This window comes from Loxodonta africana, chromosome 3 (assembly GCF_030014295.1).
Source record: "Loxodonta africana isolate mLoxAfr1 chromosome 3, mLoxAfr1.hap2, whole genome shotgun sequence".
Classification (NCBI taxonomy): Eukaryota; Metazoa; Chordata; class Mammalia; order Proboscidea; family Elephantidae; genus Loxodonta; species Loxodonta africana.
Genome location: NC_087344.1, coordinates 40471042 through 40493568, shown reverse-complemented (window position 1 = coordinate 40493568; position 22527 = coordinate 40471042). Strand labels below are relative to the sequence as shown.

General features: G+C 55.0%; 1 protein-coding gene across 1 annotated transcript in view; it reads left to right on the top strand.

The window, feature by feature from the left end:
• The window catches only part of CHD5 (chromodomain helicase DNA binding protein 5), an 81265-nt gene that overhangs the window by 19782 nt on the left and 38956 nt on the right, over positions 1 to 22527 (top strand). Inside the window, exons 3-15 of the mRNA XM_064279922.1 lie at positions 1302 to 1481; positions 5121 to 5239; positions 5874 to 6112; positions 7849 to 7973; positions 10375 to 10498; positions 11097 to 11263; positions 11370 to 11591; positions 13712 to 13918; positions 14156 to 14367; positions 16165 to 16296; positions 16430 to 16538; positions 18403 to 18594; positions 18689 to 18889. Of these exons, the coding sequence (XP_064135992.1) occupies positions 1302 to 1481; positions 5121 to 5239; positions 5874 to 6112; positions 7849 to 7973; positions 10375 to 10498; positions 11097 to 11263; positions 11370 to 11591; positions 13712 to 13918; positions 14156 to 14367; positions 16165 to 16296; positions 16430 to 16538; positions 18403 to 18594; positions 18689 to 18889 (2229 nt within the window). The remainder of the gene's footprint in view (positions 1 to 1301; positions 1482 to 5120; positions 5240 to 5873; positions 6113 to 7848; positions 7974 to 10374; positions 10499 to 11096; positions 11264 to 11369; positions 11592 to 13711; positions 13919 to 14155; positions 14368 to 16164; positions 16297 to 16429; positions 16539 to 18402; positions 18595 to 18688; positions 18890 to 22527) is intronic.

The window sequence follows — 22527 nt, the reverse complement described above, 5'->3', positions numbered from 1 at the left end:
GTACAGACAGGAAGCTAAATCAAGGAAGCCAGGCTTAAGAGCTGCCTAAATTACCTTGTCTCTTAGTGAAAGGAAGCAGCCAGGGTGGGGGTGGTGGGGAAGGTGGGCTTGTGCCACCGGCCCTGAAAAGCCGAAGCAGTTAGAGCTGGGGTGTGCGCTCTACCTTAATTATAGTTTTTTTTTTTAATCATTCAATACTAATATTTTTAGATCACTAATAAATAGAACTATCGTATGGACCTCTTGCTTGTAAGTGGCCTGGAGATAATTTTCTAATTTGTTTTTATTGTGGTAAGTATGTATGGAGCCTTGGTGGTGCAGTGTTTAAGAGCTTGGCTGCTAGCCAAAAGGTCAGCAGTTCGAACCCACCAGCCACTCCTTGGAAATCCTATGGGGCAGTTATACTGTGTCCTATCAGGTCGCTGCGGGTGGGAACCTACTCAACAATAAAGGATGGATTTTTGGTTTGGGTATAGGTAGCAGAACATCTGGCATTTCTACTATCTTCACATACACAGTTCCGTCATGGGAATTACATTCATCATGTTGTCCAACCATCAGCATTCCTGAATTTTTCCAGTACCTTTAATGGAAGCTTAGTGTCCCCTGCGCATTGTGTTTTCCTTTCCTCCTGCCTCCTGCCTGCCCCTGGTAACCACTTAGAAAATTTTGGTCTCTATATTCTTGCCCATTCTAGATATTTCATATAATTGGGATCATACTAATTATAGGTTTTATAGGATCAATTCCTTAGGTCCCATCCATGAGCTGGGAGCTAGGCAGGCCTGTGTCTAGGTGTCTACTTGTGCTCTGGGCTTTTCCTTGCACCTTGTTTTGGACTCTTGGCATGACATCCTCTGCTCTGAATTACTGGGTCCAAGTGCCATCATCACATGACGCTTGTTAAAACCCTAAAGCCCATAAAAACCTGGTTGTGATTGACATGGACTTGGCATCATGCCAGGGGCAAATCCAAGCAGGCTGCGTTTAGCTTGCCCAGTGCAGAAGTTTGCTTTCCAAAGAGGCCTCGTCACCCCGGCACATTCTACCAGTTGCCACTGCCCAGTCGGGAGATGAGACCCTTGACTTGGTGCCGGTTCAGGGCCTGTCAGCTGGGCTTGGGTGCTGAGCCTAAGAGCACCGGGACGCTGCGGCGGAATGGGAACAATTGACCCAGAAGGTATCCGGGTGTGGCTGATTGGCTCCCTAGTTAGGAGGCTGCTCTGGGGCTGCACTGCTGCCCAGGACTCTGGGTTTCCTCTGGGCCTCTCTTGGCCTCATTGTCCTCCTTTCTCTTCCAGGGGAGCAATGATGAGCTGTCGGAAAATGAAGAGGACCTGGAAGAGAAGTCAGAGAGTGAAGGTAGTGACTACTCTCCTAATAAAAAGAAGAAGAAGAAACTCAAGGACAAGAAGGAGAAAAAAGCCAAGCGAAAGAAGAAGGATGATGACGAAGATGATCATGATGATGGAGGCTTAAAGGTAATGGAGACCCGAGCTCATGTAGAGGACATGTCTGCTTGGAGAGGCTCAGCCCCCTGTGGCTTCTGTTCTCTGCCTTCCAACCTGGGAGCCCCGGAGTCCAAAGGGCCAGAGAATCACTTCCCATCCCCTGGCTATTGGGGGCAGATGGGTCTGTAAGTGTGTGTGTGTGTGTGTGTGTGTGTGTGTGTGTGCGTGCGCGCACACACATATGCACGGAGTATCCTGGAAGCCTTATTTTTCCCCAACATGTCTTGCCAGTACCAGTACCTGTTGCTGTCAAGTCGATGCTGACTCATGGTGACCTTACCTGTGTCAATCATGGTAGAATGATACTTCGTAGGGTTTCAATGGCTGATTTTTCAGAAGTCGATTGCCAGGCCTTTCTTCTGAGGCACCTTGGGGTGGACCCAAACTTCAAACTTTTTGGATAACTCAGTGTGTTAGCCATTTGCACCACCCAGGAACTCCCAATGCCTTGGGCATTCCCTAAATCTGTTCGCTCCCCAAGGCCACCTCCCCTCTGAAAGGCCATCTTTCAGGCCACTGTTCAGACTTGCCACCCAAATTCCTGGAAAATATTCCTCTCAGGGAGCTAGTCGTCCTCTTCCCATCCAGGGATCCTGAGGCCAGTCAGGCAGCCACCTCTCAAGAAGGGCCTGGGCTGGGGGGCCCTGGCAGTGTACTGGTTTTCCTAGTTTATGAGAAACTCCGTAGTTGGAAGTCTCAGAGACACATTTGCAGTCACGATGGATGGAATCGAGGAGTTTGTGGAAGAACTCCGCAGAGCGTCTTGCTGATGTATTGGCTGCTCTTGGCAGCGGCTTGCCTGCATGAGTGTTCAGCTATTTCTGGGGAGGGTGATGGATATTCTGAGCTCAAGTTTCATGTCAGGAGCCTCTAGCTTGGAACAATTTGGGAAAATAAAACAACAAATAGAGTCTTTGGCACAGAGGTGGGTGGATGGCTCCATGGATGGTAGAAAGGAACTTTGTTATTCAGCACGTGGTCTGAGATGCTGCCCAAGTGGGCATTTCAAAGAGGTCTCCCACTGACCATGCTTCAGAAAAGCTAAATAGATGGGTCTGCCGCTCTCTGTGGGGGAAAGTATTCTCCCCATGGACATCAGAAACTGTGTGAGTTGAGGCGAGTTCCCACAGTTAATGCTCTCAGGTGCTAACTGAAAAGTTGGCAGTCCATGTCTACCCAGAGGTGCCTTGGAAGAAAGGCCTGGAGCTCTACTTCTTAAAACTTATCCATTGAAAACCGATGGAGCAGAGTTCTGCTCTGACACACATGGGGTAGCCGTGAGTTGGAGTCAACTTGGTGGTCACTGGTTTGGTTTTGGTTGCAGCCCCTTAAGTCTCAGAGGCAGCACTGTGGGGCCCTTGGGGAGCTGGAGGGGCTGGGGGTAAGGCCTGTGGACAGGTGGATGACAGTGAGTCACCCAGGACACTTCGGTCCCTTTGCTTGTTCGTGGTGGCGCGAGGTGCCACTTGGGCTGGTGGTGGATTTAAGGGTACATGCTCGGTAAACGTTAGTACAGCCGTTCTTGAGTGCGGCAGAAACCGTGAATGATGAGCTGGGAAGCACGGAGGGAGCTCTGACTCACGCAGTTCTGACACCAGTGATTTCATTAGTCAGTAGGTGTGTTGTGAGTAATCTGTGACTGATGACAGCCAAGGACTGACAGCTTTGAGAGAGGAACTTGTAGGGGTGATTTGGGAGGTGTCCTGTGACAGTATCACCCACTCGCTCATGTGCGGCTCAGCTTTCCTGAGCGGGAGTCTTGGGGCTGGGTTGCACGGGCTGGCCACCCCAGCAGTGTGCTGACCACAGGCATGGCCTTCAAGAATGGCGTGTGCCATGGGGACGTCCATGAACTGTCAAAGAATGGAAGAACTGATTCCAGGGCCCTCCTAATGGTCAAGCAGGCCTGGTTCTCTGCCACCCTCATCATCAGCCCCAGGGCACTTGGGACCAAGGGAGGCTGTGTGTGAAGAGAAAGCAGGGCTCCAAGGGGCTTAGGCAGCGAAATGGTTTATTGGTTCAGGACCCTGGAGAGTTGAGAGGCAAGGGGCCCTTAGGGTTGTGGAACTCAGGGTTCATCAAGACCCGTTTCTTTGCATCTCTGTGGTGTCAGCTCCGTGCTTAGGCCAGGCATGGCTACACAGCTCTGGGCATCTTGGCTACCCACTGTCCCATTCAGCAGGAGTTGGAGCAGATCTGTGTCCCAGTTGTCCAAGCAGGAGACCACCCTGACCGATGACTGGGACCTAGTGAGTGGAGTGTGCTGATTGGCTGATTGGATCAGGGGTGTGGTGAAGAAGGGAAATTGGGATTCTGGGAGGAAGGAGGAAGGCAGGATGGGTTGGGTAAGAACCCTTGCTAACACCTGTTGATATAGCACTGTTCTAAGCACCTGGACTAACTCACTTCCTCCTGTGAGGCAGGTACTTGCTAGGATTCCCTTTTTACAGATGATGAAACTGAGGAGCAGAGAGGTCGAGTAACTTGTCCACCTCTCACTGTCAGGACATGGCAGACCAAGGTTGGAAAGCTGGCCATCTGGCTCCAGAGCCCAATCTCCCATTCACACCCTTGTCCGCCCCTGTGGCCTCTGGTCCCAGCCAGCCTTTTCTGCTTTGGGATCTGAGGCCTGGCTGGCTCTCTCGTGCTCCCTGTGTGCCCTTAGGCAGTCACATGTCTCCCTGGGCCTCAGCGACCCCATCTGGAAAGGGAAGCAGGAACCTAGGGTCTCTGATGTGGCTCTGCCACCTGCTGGGCTCCTGTGACTCTTCCCTAGCCAGGATACACCTTCCTGTGCCCGGGACCCTGCAGTGGCCTGTCCTTCCCTGGGGCCCATGGGCAGCCATTCCTGGGAGCATCTGGGAGGCTTCATTTCTCCTCAGCATGCCTTCCAGCCAACCAACCAACAAACCAGTTTTGTGGAGTTGACTTGACTCATGGTGACCCCATGTGTGTCAGCGTAGAACTGTACTCCATAGGGTTTTCAGTGGCTGATTTTCAGAATTAGATTGCCAGGCCTTTCTTCTGAGGTGCCTCTGAGCAGACTCTATCCACGAACCTTTTGGTTAGCAGCTGATTGCATTAAGTTTCTGCAACACCCAGGGTTGCCTCAATATGTCTTAGGCCCCCTCTTACCCTGCTCCCTCCCCAAGGACACCACCCCTCCAGAAACCCATCTTTTAGGCCACTTTTCAGTCCTGCTGCCCAAATTCCTGGGACGTACTCCTCCGGAGAGCTGGTCCTCCTCTTCCCCCCTATGGGTCCTGAGGCTAGTTGGGCAGCTGGCTCTCAAGAGGGGCCTGGGCTGGGGGACCTTGGGCTTACTCCCTGCAGTCAGTGGGTGTCCCTTTATGGAGGTTCCAGGTGCATACTGCCTTCTCCCAGCCCCCACATGGACTGGCCCTGCATTTCATACCCCACCCCCCAAGGCTGGCACCTGAGACAGTCCCACTAGGATGCTTTGGGATGTTTTCAGTAGTGCTTGGGGAGAAGAACTACCCTTGTTGAACTACAGCCACAGCCCTCCCCTCCGTTCCGAGGCCCCCTGGGCTGGGCACTGGGGGGTGCAGCTTAGAGGGTCCACTTCTGCTGCTCCTACCCACTCCGCAGGAGCCCAAGTCCTCGGGGCAGCTCATGGCCGAGTGGGGCCTGGATGACGTGGACTACCTGTTCTCTGAGGAGGACTACCACACGCTAACCAACTACAAGGCCTTCAGCCAGTTCCTCAGGTGGGCAGAGTGGGGCCAGGCTGCTGGGCATGGCGTCCATGTGGGCTGCCCTCAAGGACAGCACTTAAGGGAGCATCAAGTTGGGAGGGGGCCATAGGGCCAGTGCCCCATGTGGGGAGGGGCTGCCAGGCCTGCTCCCTCATCTGTGGGCAGAGCTGGCAGGGCATGGGGCGGGAGTCCCTTTCATTTCACAGATGCCCGCCTGCCCTTGCTCGCAGGGTCCTGAGCCTCTTCTCCCCCTTGGGGATGGTGGCCCCAGTGTGTCTGGGGGCCTCTGGCCATCATGGCATCTCTCAGATGGGCTAGAAGTGGGACCAGAGGCCCGGCGCCTGCTGCAGGCCCTCTTGCTGGCCCCGCAGGTCTTGCAGGGTTCTGGGAACCCAGTTAGAAGAGCACCCACTGCGGGAAGAGGGAACCGGGAGAGCCTGGGGCCTGCTCTTGTCTCAAGCGCTTTCCCCTCCCCCAGGGGCCCCCTCTCTGTCCAGTGTTCCTGATCCCCGGATCCCTGGATCCCACAGAGCTGCTGCCACACAGTGTTGTGTGGGAGAAGAAGGGGTGGTCCTGCGGGGGTCGGGGTGGCTCCTGCCCCCACAACCAGGTGTTGCCTTCACCCTCTTGCCCCTCCCCCCCACAGGCCACTCATCGCCAAGAAGAACCCGAAGATCCCCATGTCCAAAATGATGACTGTCCTGGGTGCCAAGTGGCGGGAGTTCAGTGCCAACAACCCCTTCAAGGGCAGCTCAGCGGCGGCAGCGGCGGCCGCGGTGGCTGCGGCGGTAGAGACGGTCACCATTGCCCCCCCTCTGGCCATCAGTCCCCAGCAGGCACCCCAGCCAGTGCCCATCCGCAAGGCCAAGACCAAGGAGGGCAAGGGTGAGGCTAGGATGGGCAGGTGCCAATCCTCCAGGGCAGAGGCCCTCCTCCCTGGATGCTATAAGTGGAGCTAGGAGGCAGTGAGGGAGAGCTGGGTGGTCCCTGAAGGAACTGATGCTCTTGTAGCCTCCATATGCTCTTTCTCAGCCATGGTGCAGGCATTGGAGCTTCTGCCCTGCCTACCTTTTGGGGAGAGCAGAGAAGGAGGGAGACGGAGACCCCAGAACGGAGCCATTCTAACCCTACCCTTCTGGGAGTTGGGGGGCTCCTGGGTTTAAGGCTGCACCATCACTGAGGAAAAGGAATCCCAAGGGAGCCATGGGTCCATTTTTGTCTGCGTACCCACTGTGTGCAGGGCCCTGCGCCATGCCCTCAGGGGAGCAGCTGTGCAGAGAGAATCAAGTCCCAGACACTCAACTTTAGGATGCAGGAAGCTAGTAGGAGCTCAGAGCAGAGTGGGTGTGGCCAGGGCTGGCTTCCAGAGGAGGCCTAGATCCCAAATCTGATCAGTGCTCAGGGCAGAGGTCTGGGTGGGTTGAATAGGGACAGCAGAGGCTTTTAGGGACCTGAAGACCCTGGGGGCATGAGCTCCCCTGGTGGAAGGTTCCCGGCCTGTTGGGTGCTAGTGGCCTTGATCCTCCAACAAGGCTCGCAGTGGTGGGATGCCAGCAGCCTGGCCTTCCTGCACACCTGATCTGGGTTTTGGTGGGGGCCAGGGGGCTCTGGGGACTCTGTGGTTTAATCCCTAGGAGCTGTAGTTTCTGGGTCAACGCTAGGGTGCCATGTCTGTGGGAGGGTGGGGTCTGGCGCCCATTTGCAGGCCTCTGAAGGGGGCTGGTGGCAGGGTGATATGGGGCTTAGAGACTACTCTCCACCTCCGCCGTCTGCTTCTGCTCCATCCTGGTTACTGGGGTCTCAGGAGGAGTCCCAGCTGGTCCCTTGCCCAGCCCAGCCCGCTGTGCGTTCTCATTTCCTCTCGGGCGCCAGCCGCTGAGCTATCGATTCTTTGAGCTGCTTGTTCAGAGCCTGAAAAATTGGAATGGATTTTCTGTGGCACCACAGAAGGCACCCTGGGCTCCCAGCTCTTGGTCACTGCATGGGGTGTCCTGGAGGAGGGCCCAGCGAGGCCACCTGGGCAGAATGTGACCCCCAGCCTCTAGACCCTTGTATTCTATGCCTCACCCATTGTGGGAGGCTGCTGGGGGTTCACTGCTCCCCAGGTGACTAATTGCCCTGTGGCCAGCTCCATATAAACAGCTCAGTCCTGCAGGCCACCTGGGAGCTAGAGTTTCCTGGGGGGATTAGCAGAGGTGGGTGACTTTGCTGGTGGTGCCAGCATTGCCTGGGTTTGGGGACAGAACCTGGAGACTGGCACCCTGGGGATAGGGCTTCCTGCCCCAGGGCCTCCCTCTAGGGGCACAGGCAGGGACCACAGATAGGTGGTGTTTCCTTAGTGGCCCTCCTTCCTGGGGTGGGGGGGGAAGGTTGGCCGATGTGGTCCATGTCTATGCTGATCCCAGAAGAGATGAGGCCTGGTGATCAGAACAGACAAATGGGCCAGAATAATTCTCTGGCTTTCCCCCTTACTTGCTGTGTCACCTTGAGCAAGGGGCTTCAGTTCTCTGAGCCTGTTTCCTTACCTGAACAGGGTGGGTTACTGTGAGGCCTAAAAGAAGTTCTGATGGTGAGCGAGTGGCCATTGGCAGCTGTTGGTTGTTGTCACTGCTATTTTCCAGGGCCTGGAGTGAGGAAGAAGATCAAAGGCTCCAAAGATGGGAAAAAAAAGGGCAAGGGGAAAAAAGTGGCCGGGCTCAAGTTCCGCTTTGGAGGGCTCAGCAACAAGAGGAAGAAAGGGTCCTCGGTGAGTGTGTGAATGTGAGAGAGCAGGTATCAGAATGTGAGTGTGAGTGTGAGAGCAGGTATCAGAATGAGTGTGTGTGAGCAGGTATCAGAATGTGAGTCTTTGTGTGAGCAGGTATCAGAATGTGAGTGTGTGTGAGAGCAGGTATCAGAATGTGAGTGTGTGTGAGAGCAGGTATCAGAATGTGAGTGTGTGAGTGTGAGCAGGTATCAGAATGAGTATGAGCATGTGAGCAGGTATCAGAATGTGAGTGTGAGTGTGTGAGAGCAGGTATCAGAATGTGAGTGTATGTGAGAGAAGGTCTCAGAACGTGAGTGTGTGTGAGAGCAGGTATCAGAATGTGTGATTGCATGTGAGAGCAGGTATCAGAATGTGTGTGTGTGTGTGAGAGCAGGTATCAGAATGTGAGTGTGTGTGTGAGAGCAGGTATCAGAATGTGAGTGTGTGAGTGTGAGCAGGTATCAGAATGAGTATGAGCATGTGAGCAGGTATCAGAATGTGAGTGTATGTGAGAGAAGGTCTCAGAACGTGAGTGTGTGTGAGAGCAGGTATCAGAATATGAGTGTGATTGAGTGTGAGAGCAGATATCAGAATGTATGTGTGTGTGAGAGCAGGTATCAGAATGTGTTGAGAGCAGATATCAGAATTTGTGTGTGAGAGCAGGTATCAGAATGTGAGTGTGAGTGCGTGTGAGAGCAGGTATCAGAATGTGAGTGCATGTGAGAGCAGGTGTCAGAATGTGAGTGTGAGTGCGTGTGAGAGCAGGTATCAGAATGTGTGTGTGTGAGAGCAGGTATCAGAATGTGTGTGTGTGTGTGTGAGAGCAGGTATCAGAATGTGTGTGTGTGTGTGTGAGAGCAGGTATCAGAATGTGTGTGAGAGCAGATATCAGAATGTGAGTGTGTGTGAGAGCAGGTATCAGAATGTGTGTGTGTGTGTGTGTGAGAGCAGGTCTCAGAATGTGTGTGTGAGAGCAGGTCTCAGAATGTGAGTGTGCATGTGTGTGAGCAGGTCTCAGAATGTGTATGTGAGTGTGTGTGGGAGTAGGTATTGGAATATGTGTCTGAGTGTGTGAGCAGATATCAGAATGCATGTGGGTGTGTGTGTGAGTGTGAGAGCAGGCGTCAGAATGCTTGTGAGTGTACTTAAGCATGTATTGGAACATATATGTGTGTGCGTGAATGTGTGTGAGGTATGTGTGTGTGCAGCAGTAAGAACATATGTACTTGGAATTGTCAGTGGCTGTGTATGTGAGCAGCCTTGAGATGTATTTTGTGCACGCGTGTGTGAGAGCATGAGTCAGGGCGTTGTGTGTGTGTGTGCCTGTGTGAGGGCTGGGATGCCTGCAGAAAGCAGGGCCTTCAGTTCATTCTCCTGAACCAGGACTAGGGGCGGGCCCTGCACCATTACCCCTCTTCCCTTTGTACAGGCCTGCCTGGGCCTCAGTTTCCCCACCTGTCCAGTGAGGAGTTTGAACCACATCCTTCACTGTTCCCCACCTCTAACTAGGAGCTCAGCCACCCGGCTCCTGCTGCCCACCTGAGCTGTGGCTCCTTCGGGGCAGGAGGTGGACAACCAGCAGCCCTTGAGAGCCTGAGGGATCTGGCTGGCCCACGTTGGCCGGGCGGGGTTGGGGCGGGGTGAAGCCAGGGAAGTGGCATGGAGCCAGGATCTGGCTGAGGAGAGCCTTGCCCTTTCCCCCAGTCCCCTTCAGGCTCCAGCGCTGGGGTGAGATGCTCAGCCTTTGTGCTTTCTCCTCTGGTCCCAGGGCAGCTGTTCCCTCACCTGGGCCCCAGCCCTGCAGAAGGGCAGAGATGGGCTTAAGTTTAGCTGCTCTGGAAGGAAGATGGCAGAAGGTGTGGCCCAGCCCTGGAGCTGGTGGCCTAGCTCAGCTCAGCAAATATTTGTTGAGCATCTCCTATGTGCCAGGCACTCTCTTCAGCCCTGAAGGCCCTGCTTGGGAGGTGTTCACAGCCTACAGAGGGTTAAGCCTGTGCACAGCTAACAATGTACGAGACAGACAGGCCAGGCCAGTCCTGGCCCAGAGGCTGTGGGTCAGGTCCAGTTAAGGAGAGATCTGGGAAGGCATCTTGGGGGAGGTGTCCTAGGGTTGCCCCTTGTAGGATGAGCAGGAGTCTGGCAGGGTGGAGGACAGGGCCTGGGGAGAGGTATGGAGGATGAAATGCGGGAAGTGTCTGAGGGCTGGACAGCAGGGGGAAGGTGGGCTGGGCCATGGCATGAGGTTCCTAGCTGGGTGGGGAGCCGTATGGGCTACTAAGCCCCCAGAGCCTCCGCTTCGTGTGCTCTGCTCCATCCCACTCTCTGCCCAGACGAGCGGAGCCCTTGGAGGGTAGTCACCAGGGGCAGTCCCTAGACTCACAGGGCCCCTCCACCCCTGCAGAGCGAGGAGGATGAGCGGGAGGAGTCGGATTTTGACAGTGCAAGCATCCACAGTTCCTCTGTGCGCTCCGAGTGCTCCGCAGCCCTGGGGAAGAAGAGCAAGAGGAGGCGCAAGAAGAAGAGGAGTAGGCCTTCCTGTTCCGGGGCTACCCCGTGGCCTTCATGGGGGCATGGGGGTGGACAGCCTTCCTTGGGAAGTGGGGGGAAGGGCATCCCCAAGCCCGTGCCTCTCCTGGCCTCAGTTAGGGGGTTCCCCTATGCTGCCTTGATTGCCCTAGTCTCTAAGGTCAGGAGAGGAGCCATCAGTCACAGTGACATTAAATGAGGGACCTATGGTGTGCCCACCCCAGGACATTTTGCACTCGCAGAGGGGAGAACAGAGAAGGCAGTGCTTCTTAACCTCATCTACCATCCACCCATTCATTCATCCAGCCCTACCCACGTACCCATCACTCATCCATTCTCTCACCCCATTCTCCTACCCATCCTCTCCCTTTATCCATCTTTCTGTCCATCTGCTCACCCTTTTACTCTCTCAGCCATTTCCCCATCATCTGTTCACCCCATCTATCCTTCCATCCTCCCTTCATCCCTTCAGTACTGCCTTCAGTATCTATTAAGCATCTGTTGCGTGCTGGTCCAGCCTGGGGTGGTGGAGATGGCTGGGCATTGGAATGGGGACAAGGCCCTCCATGACACCCGCACCTGCCCTCCCTGCCCTAGTTGATGATGGTGATGGCTACGAGACCGACCACCAGGACTACTGCGAGGTGTGCCAGCAGGGTGGGGAGATCATCCTGTGTGACACCTGCCCAAGGGCTTACCACCTCGTTTGCCTCGACCCGGAGCTCGAGAAGGCCCCCGAGGGCAAGTGGAGTTGCCCCCACTGTGTAAGTCCTCGGTAGAGGTCCCGGGCTGGGGGCGGGGCCACAGCCGAGTCGGGACACTCGGCGAGGGGAGCCGGCCTAGGTGCCTCCACCTGGGCTCCTCCTCCAGGAGAAGGAGGGGATCCAGTGGGAGCCGAAAGACGAGGAGGAGGAGGAGGAGGAGGGCGGCTGCGAGGAGGAGGAAGACGACCACATGGAGTTCTGCCGCGTGTGCAAGGACGGCGGCGAGCTGCTCTGCTGCGACGCCTGCCCGTCCTCCTACCACCTGCACTGTCTGAACCCGCCGCTGCCCGAGATCCCAAACGGTGAATGGCTCTGCCCGCGCTGTACTGTGAGTGTTACGCCCGCCCTGCGCCGGACGCCCCGCCCCCGCCGGGCCCCGCCCACCAATGCCGCGCCTCTCCCCCACCGGCCAATCCCTGCCGATCTCCAGCCCTGGTCCAGAGGCGCCGCCCACCACAGGCCCCGCCCCCCGAGTTCACGTCCCGCCCCGAGTCCTGCCTTCCGCTTCGCCCAGGACTGAGGACCTAGCTCCCGACCCAGCTCTGCTTCCAAATCAATTTAAGACGTGGGCGCCGTTTTCTCTCCTGAAACTCGAGCGGTTATGAAGAGATAGGTGCTGATGTTAATCAGTAGCGTTTAGCGTAGCCTCCTTTCACTGAGCGTTTACTCTGAGCTGAGAGCTTCAAATGCATCTTATTTCTTTAGGATTTCCTATGGTACTAGGAGGAGGAGCCTTGATGGCACAATGGTTAATTACGCTTGGCTGCCAAAACGTCAGCAGTTTGAACCCACCAGTGGCACCCAGAGAAAAGACCTGGTGGTCTGCTTTCTAAAGATTACAGCCTAGGAAATCCTATGGGGCAGTTCTCCTCTGTCACATGGGGTCCCTATGAGTTACAGTCGACAGCACACAACTATACTACCAGGAGTATCAGGCCGTGTTAATCCTATATTTAGGTGGGAAAAGTGAGGCTCTGGGAGTTTATATGATTTGCCTAAAGTCACACACAACTGTGGAACTGTCGGCTCAGACCCAGGCCTCTAGAGCCAGCCCCTACCTGGCTCCTGCCTGCTAGGATGCCAAGACTGAGGGTGGGGAGAAGGCAGGAGACCCCTGCGCCACAGCCTCCATTTCTGTAGGGAGAGGGGAGCACACCCCTTGTCCCCCAGCCATTGTTGGGTATTTGAAGGCCCTGTGCTCTGGCTTGCCCTCAGGCCCACCCCCAGTGTTGGGCCCCAGCCCTCCTGGGTCCTGGGCTGTGCTGTGGCTGACCCTCGGCTACCTGCTCTGTGTCTGGGCATGTATGTTCATGTGCGTGTGTGTGTGTGTGTGTGTGTGTATGTGTGCGAGGCTTGGGAGTGAGAAGGCAAGTCTTGTTGGTAGGGTAGGAGTAGAGAGAGTGGGTGGGGGCCCACCACCTGGGAAGGGGAGCCTCCTCCACCCCCCCCCCCAGAGCCAGCAGAGGACTTTGGGGAGAACATTTTTTCTCCTGTCCACGTTCTCCTCTTCCTTTCTGCCTCCTGGTCCTTGCTGTCGTTGAAGGCAAAGGAGGGTTGGGTGTGGGGGCTTGTGGCATACTCCGCAGTCTCCACAATGCCTTCCTGTGTGGGATTTGATGTCCACAACAGTTCTGGAAGTAAAGGAAGGTGTGGACCCATTTTACAGATGTGTCAACAGGCTCAGGAAGGTTGAGGTTACTGGGACAGTAGGTGGCAGAGCTGGCTTCTCTCCCTGAACTGCGATGTCCCCCTAAATCTTTTATTCCCTAGCCTGTCCGGTCAGGGCTAGAACTACCGCTTCCAAGGCCAGGGCTGCCCATGGAGGAAATTCCCCACCTCAGAAAGTAGGCAGCTAGCGCGGTGACGCGGTGGTGGTGCCTGCAGCTGTGCACATTTTTCACCCTTGCCAACAAGCAGCTCACTGGAACGACAGCACCCAGTCAGGGCCCTGGAAATGTGATTCTGGGCTGGCGTCTACCTGGCCTTACTGTCCCAGCCCAGATGCATGGCCCTGCCTGAGGGAGATGTGGCAGCAGGCTAGGGTCTCCATGAGTCTGTGTGGGCTGGGAGATAATGTGATGTTTCCTCACCGGGCAGGGGAAGACCCACAGCGGACAGGGGGAGCCAGGAGCCTTGGGTTCTGCTCTCTGCTCTGTGGCCCCCTTGCTGGATGGGCCTCGGTTTCCTTCTCTGTCATATGGCAGCCTTTACCCACCCAGTCTCAGGCTTACCAGGTGCTCACAGGACTCACAGACCCTCGGTGCCCACCTTCTGTGTGCACTGCTATGCTGGGCTACTGAGGACGTGCCAGATGTCACAGGAATCACAGATGTTGCTTCTGACTTGGGGAGCCATGCAGCCTACTGGAGGAGCCTGGTGATAGCCAGGAGCCCTGGGGTGGGGCCTTGCAGCCAAGCCCTGAACTTGGGAACTCTCCTCTGTCCACAGTGTCCCCCCTTGAAGGGCAAAGTGCAGCGGATCTTACACTGGAGGTGGACAGAGCCCCCAGCCCCTTTCATGGTGGGGTTGCCGGGGCCCGACGTGGAGCCCAGCGTCCCTCCGCCCAAGCCCCTAGAGGGCATCCCAGAGAGAGAGTTCTTTGTCAAGTGGGCTGGGCTCTCCTACTGGCACTGCTCCTGGGTGAAGGAGCTGCAGGTGAGGCACCTGGGGTGGCCATGCTGAGGGACACGGCTTGGTGTGGGCCCTCCAGGATTGGCAGTAAAGTCTGACACACACTGTCCAGCCCCAAGAGTGGGGGTATTGTTGGGACAGGCAGAGGGAAGGCTGAGAGGGAGGCTGTGCTGCCTGGGACTGGGGCTGGGGAACTGAGTTGGGGGTGTGGTAGGCACAGCCCACCTGCTTCCGTGTGACCTCAGCTCCTTCCGTGAACAGCTGGAGCTGTACCATACAGTGATGTATCGCAACTACCAAAGAAAGAATGACATGGATGAGCCACCGCCCTTCGACTATGGCTCTGGTGACGAGGATGGCAAGAGCGAGAAGAGGAAGAACAAGGATCCTCTCTATGCCAAGATGGAGGAGCGCTTCTACCGCTATGGCATCAAGCCCGAGTGGATGATGATCCACCGCGTCCTGAACCACAGGTGTGTGCCAGGTGCAACAGGTGTGTTCCGGGTGCCACAGGTGCTGGAAACCGGATGACCCAGAACTTGCCGGAGGTGGGCACGCAGGTCAGGGGACAGTGGCTCCTTTGCTCATCGCCCGGCCCTCACGCCCTCCCTTTGGGGTTGCTGATTCAGAGCGACGTGTGGGTGCAGTGGGCAAGGAGGGAGAAGCCAAAGTGTGCCACTGTTGATGATTTGACTGTTCTCTCACCCTCGGCCATTGTCCCTCCACCGGAGATTCTAGTTCCCCTCCTTGCAGCCAGCAGCCTTCTCCCTGGAGCGGATGTTAAGAACCTGAGTCAGACACTCAGGTTAAGATCCTGGCTCCCAGTTTGTGACTTTTTCTCCCGTAAAATGGGGGTGATGAGAGACCCTCATAGGGCTGGCTGTTTTGCATGTTGTAGAAGAGACAGTGCTGCCCTCAGTGAGGAAGGGGGGCTGTCGAATTTGAGAGAGCCATCCCCTTTTGTCTGTGAAACGCCCCCCTCCCCACCCCCAGCCCTCACTGAGAATGACCCTTAAAAAGGTCAGTCCTTGGGGGCTGGGAAATCAGCCCTGAGAAGGGGGACCTCAGCCCTGGATCGAAGTGGCCCATAACATTACACTTATTAAATGCACATTAACAACGTAGATGGCGATTTTTCTTCCTGCCTCCAAGGTAGGACAGGAGAATTTCCCGGAAATGTACCACCCAAAGCCTGAGTCCCAACCAATTGTTATTTGAAAAACCCATCAGTGGCTGTAGTGACTGGTGGTTGATCTTTCTCTGTATGTTTCCAGATTTGGCCCTGCCATTTAAGGTGTCTGCCTATCCTCACCGTTTACGGTGCACCACGGTTCCCTTCCATCCCTGCAGCCCTCCCCTGGACCTTGGGGCAGCCTGTCTGCCCAATCAGTTTAGAATGGGAAGCCCTGAGGACCCTCCTAAAACCAAAAAACCTGATGCTGTCAAGTTGAGCCTGACTCATAGCAACTCTATGTGACAGAGCAGAACTGCCCCATAGGGTTTCCTAGGCTGTAATCTTTTGGGGAGCAGATCACTAGGTCCTTTCTCCCACAGAGCAGCTGGTGGGTTCGAACCACTGATCTTTTGGTTAGCAGCCAAGCGCTTAACCGCTGTGCCATCAGACCCTCCTAGTGGCCAGAATTAAGCTAAAGTGGAAGGCACTTCTCTTGAGCATCTGCTGTATGCTCCTGGATGTGGTCATCGGGCCCTGGCATGTCCTGGGGGTTCTCAGAAGAGGCCACCCCCTGTAGGCATTACATCATTACGTACTTGGCAGAGGGGGTTCCACACCTGGAATGGGAGGTGCTCTAGCCCTTTGGATCTTTTCAGTTAGAGAACCAAGGCCCATGGGCAGGGGTGAGAACTTTCTAGTTTAGAAATTCAGGATTCTGGTGTCCAGGCCCCATGATCTGCAGGGATTCATCCCAGTGGCAGAGAGTGGAAAGGGCTCTGGGCTTTGTGTCTCTGTTAACGTGGCCTCTCAGGTGCCCCTCTCCCTCTGCCCCTCACCACATAGCCTCATCCCAGCATCTCACTAGCTGTGTGACCTTGGGCAAGCAACCTCACCTCTCTGTGCCTTCGTGCTCTGCTTCCTAACATGCAGTTGCTGCACTGGGCCCTGCCTGACTGGAGCTGGGGTCACAGGGGATCATGGGTGTGAGAGCTTCTGCATCCCTGAGGCATCTGTGGTGGCAGGGGTTATCGGAACTCCCACTGCGGTCTTTGCCCCAGTGACTCACCACTCCCTGCACCTGTTTGCTGTGCTGTAGCTTTGACAAAAAGGGGGACGTCCACTACTTGATCAAGTGGAAAGACCTGCCTTATGACCAATGTACCTGGGAGATTGATGACATCGACATCCCCTACTACGACAACCTGAAACACGCTTACTGGGGCCACAGGTGGGCACAGGGACCAAGGCTGGGGGCATGGGGCCTGAGGCCGGGGAGCGCGGGACCTGAGGCTGGAGGGTATGGGGCCTTCGCCGTGGTTCCCGCCTGAGTGTGTTCATCTGTGTCCAATGCTTCTTCCCAGGGAGCTCATGCTGGGAGAAGATGCCAGGCTGCCTAAGAGGCTGATCAAGAAGAGCAAAAAGCTGAAGGATGATAAACAGGAGAAGCCGCCGGAGACCCCCATCGTGGATGTGAGGAGGGTGGGTGGGAGGGGCAGACATGTAGTCACCAGATGAGATGACCTATAACCCGGCTCAAAGTCAGACAGTTCAACAACCAGGAAACTTCCCTGATGGGAGACAACAGGGCCCCTATGGGAGGATGTGGTAGGAGGAGGTTGGGAGTCAGGGAGGGCTTCCTGGAGGGGGAGGCATTCTAGCTGCGACCTGGATGACGATTGCGCTAACAGGGAGGAGAGGAGCAGGAAGAGCATTCCAGGGTTGCCAGGGTGCTCCACCCCAGGCTTGGCCACAGAGGAGTACATGTTCACTAGCAGAACCTGCCTTGGGCCCTAAAGGCTTGTGCACCCAGAGCCATCCCCAGGCAGGATGGTTTAGTGCAAGGGCATTTCCGTTCAGCCCACTCATATTGCCAGGCCCCGGGTCTGACAAAGCCGGAAGCTAATGGAGACTCCCTTTTTCCCTGGGCAGAGCTCACACCCTAGGGTTTGGGTCTCATAGCCTTAATCTGAAAAGCAACCCCTGAGTTGGCAGCCTTTGCTTCATTTGAAATTTGAGTTAAGTTAACCACCCCCCCGCCCCAAACCCAAACCCATTGCTGTCAAGTTGATTCTGATTCATAGTGACCCTATAGGACAGAGCAGAACTGCTCCGTAAGGTTTTCAAGGCTGTAATTCTTTACAGAAGCAGACTGCTACATCTTTCTCCCACAGAGGGGCTGGTGGGTTCAAACTGCCGACCTTCTGGTTGGCAGCTGAGTCCTTAGCCACTGCGCCACCAGGATTAAGTTAACACTGCACAAATAATCAGTGGCCATGGAGTTGACCCCACGTGTCACAGTAGACCTGTGCTCAGTGGGGTTCTCAGTGGTTGATTTTTCAGAAGTAGATTACCAAGTTTTTCTTCAGACTTAAACTTCCAGCTTTGGTTAGCAGCCAGACGCATTTGCACCGCCCGGGGTCTCCTAACCCACAAAGTGGGGGCAAACAGCCTCCATTGAGCACATGAATCGGCATTACTTTAGATGAACTTATTCCAAGCATTTAAATCAAAAAGCATCGCCAACTTTGGGAGCAGGGTATCTGAGAGGCTAATTTCACCCCATTCTTATCTGTTCACTCCACTTGGGCCCCTCTGGGCAGCTTGTGGGGTTGAGAGTAAAAAGGGGAGGAGACTTGCTCTTGTGAGCTTTGAGCCCACCAGAGAGTGGCAGGTCAACATTCATGAATTTAACAAACCTCCCTGGAGTATCGGCACCTGGCTCTGGGTTGCCCCTGGGGGAACAAGGGTTAAAGAGACCTGACCCCCTGTTTGAAGAAGCATGGCATCTTCTAGGGGCATTAGAATGGGGGATTCCATCTGAGACTGTTGGGTGCCAGGAAAAAGCCAATGGGGCTGGGAAGTAGGTAGGACTTCATGGAGGAGGTGGCTTTGAGCTCCTCCTCTAAGGAAGAAGCAAGGAAGGGCTTTTTCTGGATCAAGTGGAGGAAGCCACAAACATTGAGTAGGTGCCTGTGTGTCCCAGGCACTGTGTGGGGCTCGGAGGACACATTGGTGAACAGGACCCATGTTAGGACTATAGCTGGGCTCAAAGTCATTTCAACAACCAGAAAACTTCAATGATGGGAGAATACAAGGCCAGCAAGGGAGGATGTGCTAGGAGCAGGCTGGGAGTTAGGGAGGGCTTCCTGGAGGAGGAGGCATTTCAGCCGAGACCTGGAGGATGATTGAGCTAGCAGGGACGAGAAGAGCAGGCAGAGCATCCCTGGTGGAAGGAATTGCGGGTACAGAGACCTGGAGGGCAGACTCTGGTGGCCCAGAATTTGAGGCGTGTGCCAAGGATTGGGGGTGTGACTGAACCCATGCCTTCCCTCAGCCCACGGTCAAGTTTGACAAGCAGCCATGGTACATCGACTCCACCGGCGGCACACTGCACCCCTACCAGCTGGAGGGCCTCAACTGGCTGCGTTTCTCATGGGCCCAGGGCACCGATACCATCCTGGCCGATGAGATGGGGCTGGGCAAGACCGTGCAGACCATCGTCTTCCTCTACTCCCTGTACAAGGAGGTGGGCTGGGCAGGCAGGCGGGCGGGTAAGCATCCAGGGAGGGGGGCAGACCCTGGTGAGGACAGCAGCCTCATCCATCAGCCCATCTCACCAGGGACACTCCAAAGGGCCCTACCTGGTCAGTGCACCCCTGTCCACCATCATTAACTGGGAGCGTGAGTTCGAGATGTGGGCACCCGACTTCTACGTGGTCACCTACACGGGGGACAAGGAGAGCCGCTCTGTGATCCGCGAGAATGAGTTTTCCTTTGAGGACAACGCGATTCGGAGTGGGAAGAAGGTGTTCCGCATGAAGGTGAGAGCCCTTGGCCGTGTAAGGGTCCTGGAAAGACTTCTGGTGTGTCCTGAGGAGCACAGGCCTGAGGTTCACTGCATCCTTCAGGCTGGGCTCCTGCTGAGGCTGAGAGAGCTTGCTCCCAAGGCGGAGTTACAGTTGAGTTTCCTAGAGCTCTGGAACAAAGGACCACAAACTGCGTGGCTTAAAACAATACCACATTATTCTCGCACAGTTCGGGAGGCTAGAAGTCCAAAACCAAGGTGACGGCAGGGCCATACTTCCTCTGAGGCTCAGGGTAGAACCCTTCTTTGCCTCTTGCAGCTCCTGGTGGTTGCTGGCAGTCCTTGGCATTCCTGGGTTTGTAATTGCATCATCCAGTCTCTGCCTTCATCTTCACACGGCCATCTTCCTGTGTGCCTGTCTCTCCTTTTCTTATAAAGACACCAGTCATATTGGATTTAGGGTTTATTCCAGCATGATATTATCTTAATTACATCTGCAAAGACGCTTTCCAAATTGTGACCTCAGTCTGTGGTTCTGGGTGGATGTGAATTCTGGGGAACACTCTTCAACCCAGTGGGTCAGCTGTGTGACCTTGGATAAGTCACTTAGCCTCTCTGTGCCTCAGAGTCTTCTCTGCAAATAGGGGTCGTAACGGACCCACTGCATAGAGAGGTGAATGCATTAGTAGATGTTCAGCTTCTCCTTCCATGTGCACGTTTCACCAGGGGTGCCTTGTTAAAAGGCAGGTGCTGCTCCAGCGGTTCCAGGGTGGGGCCTGAGATTCTGCATTTCTAACAAAGCCCCAGGTGATGCAGATGCGACTGGTCCCTGGACTGCACTTTGAGCAGCAAGGACAGCACCGTGCCTGGCACACAGTAGGCCCTGTATGGCTGTGAGCTCTCCTATTAGCTGCAGTGCTGGGGGCTGAGGGTCGCCTCCCAGTCTCCCCAGGGCCTCTTACCTCAGCTTTTGTCATCGTTTTGGAACAGTTTGCAGCCCCCAGGAAAGGCTCAGTAGCTATTTGTTGAATGAGCGAATGAATTCGTGATCCCAGAGGTGGCCATTTGGATGGATGGGCCTAAGGGCCAGGTAATCACAAAAGAACATCACCTGAGCTTACCCCTGGGCTCCTGCTGCGTGCCAGGCAGCTCTTCTGGTGGCGTTTCTGTGACATAGATTATATTGCCTGTCTTAGCTCCCTAGTGGTGCTGTAACAGAAACACCACAAGTGGGTGGCTTTAAAGAACAAATTTATTTTCTCACAGTTCAGAAGGTTAGAGGTCCAAATTCAGGGTGTGGCTCTAGTGGGAGGTCCTTCTTTGTCCCTTTCAGCTTCTGTTGTTGTTAGATGCTGTTGAGTCACTTCTGACTCACAGCGACCCCTGTGTACCACAGAACGAAACACTGCCCGGTCCCACTCCATCGTCACAATTGTTGTGCTTGAGCCCATTGTTGCAGCCACTGTGTGAATTCATCTCATTGAGGGTCTTCCTCTTTTCCGCTGACCCTGTACTTTACCAAGCATGATGTCCTTCTCCAGGGACTGATGCCTCCTAATAACATGTTCAAAGTATGTAAGATGCAGTCTCAACATCCTTGCTTCTAAGGAGCGTTCTGGTTGTACTTCTTCCAAGACAAATTTGTTCCTTTTTTTGGCAGTCCATGGTATATTCGATATTCTTCACCAACACCACAATTCAAAGGTGTCAGTTGTTCTTCGGTCTTTCTTATTCATTATCCAGCTTTCACATGCATATGATGCGACTGAAAATACCATGGCTTGGTATTTTCAGCTTCTAGTAGTCAATAATCTGTGGAGTTCCTGGGCTTTTAGATTTATCTGCCTGTGTCATCATGAGATAGTCTGTCTTCCCCTTGTGTATATGTACATCTGTGTCTAATGTGCTCTTTTTATAACTCAAAAGTGATTAGGTTTAGGGCACACTCTACAGTGGTATGGCCTCATTACCATACCATTAGATTGCGTTGTGGAAGGTAATTACATTATATTACATCCACAGGTATAGGGGTTGGGATTTTAATATTTTGGAGGCACACAATTCAATTGATAACATTGCCCTTTTAACAGATGGGGAGACTGAGGCTAACTTGGGGAGGTACATTAACTTGACCCAGCTCGAAGGGCAAGGCTGGGATGCAAATTCAGGTGCCACCTGGGCAGAGGCCCTGGCTGTGAAGTCACCCTCTGCCATCCTCTGGCCCCATCACCGGGGACTTGGGTCACTGGGAGAGCCAAGCTTGGTTCAGCCAGGACCTGCTACATAATTTGCAGGGCTCAGTGCAAATCGAAAATGCACATCCTTGTTTATTTGCCTTTCTTCCATGGTCTGTCTCTCTCAACCTGTCATGGTGGTTTTTATTTGCTATTTAAGGAGCTCCTTTGGGCATGGGGACACTCGAGGGGCAAATGTAGACCGTTACTCATGGGCGTCTGGAGCCTTACCTGTGGCTTGGTGCACAGGACAGGGGTACCTGACCCTCCTCACATCCAGACCCCCACTGGGGGTGGAGAGCATCAGCATTCTGTGGGAGGGGTCAGGGAGCAGAGGCCTGAGAACCTGTCCCAGGAGGTGGGACCAAGTGAGCTGAGGCCCTGAGTCCCGGTGTACACTCCGATGCCCTGGGGACTTAACTTACACAACACAAACCCAAAGATAAAGAAGTTCCCAAGCATTAAACCCCAAGCGCGTTAAACTTTCCTGACCGGGGCCTGTGCGGCTGCCCGTGAAGCCAGCTGCCCGTTTCCTCCCTGCTGGCTCTTGAAGCGCTGGCTGGCTCCTCAGCCACGACGGAGTTCAGCTGCATCAGTCTGGCCTTCATGGCCTCAGAAATAGCTGCAGACTCCCTTGCTGGTCCCACTCCACACCCTTCATGTCTCCCTCCCCACTCCCATGACGGGTGTGAGGGTGAGCATGCCCTCCCAGGGCCTTCGCTGTGACTCTGGAATGGCATTCATTCCTTGCTGATCTCGCTACCCGCACTGAGTGCTTGTACTTGACCTCATGGACCTTGTGGCCACCCTGGGAGGATGTAGTCCAGTGGCCTCTAGTGTGCCTACAAGGCACAGAAAAGCTGCTGCTCAGCCAGCACACCCCAGTAAGCGGTCTGCTGGGGCCAGAACCCCTTTGACTTAGTGCCTCCTGCAGTGCACCACAGCTCTGTGTCTGGGGACCATTTCTGCTTATCCCTCGGCCTCTCTTGTGCACCATCTCCCAGTCTTGGGGCACCCTGGGACCAGGGGCCAGGGCACCCTGGAACCAGGAGCAGGGGTGGACCTGGGAGGGAAGGGCCTGCAGGCTGTTTTCCAGGCCTAGGTCCTGGAGCCTCTCGGGAGCAGGGGTTGGGTCCATAGACCCCATAGGGATGAGCAGGCCCCCATGGGCCAAGTTGCTGAGCTAGGACCATTGCCCCAAGGCTGTGGGCCTAGCTTCGTCATGGAGCGCCTGAGTGCTCGGTGAGAACCTTGGACTTTTACTGATGGAACCTTGGAGAGTCTGCCTGGTGGAAGCAGGGAAGGCAGCTGGGAGCCATAGGTACTCTCCCTGGGAACAGGGTCTGGCCTCCTCGTTCCTCATGAAGGGTCCCTGTTGCTTAGCAGGTTGCAGAATGTTCTCCTGGCTGCAAACACCCCA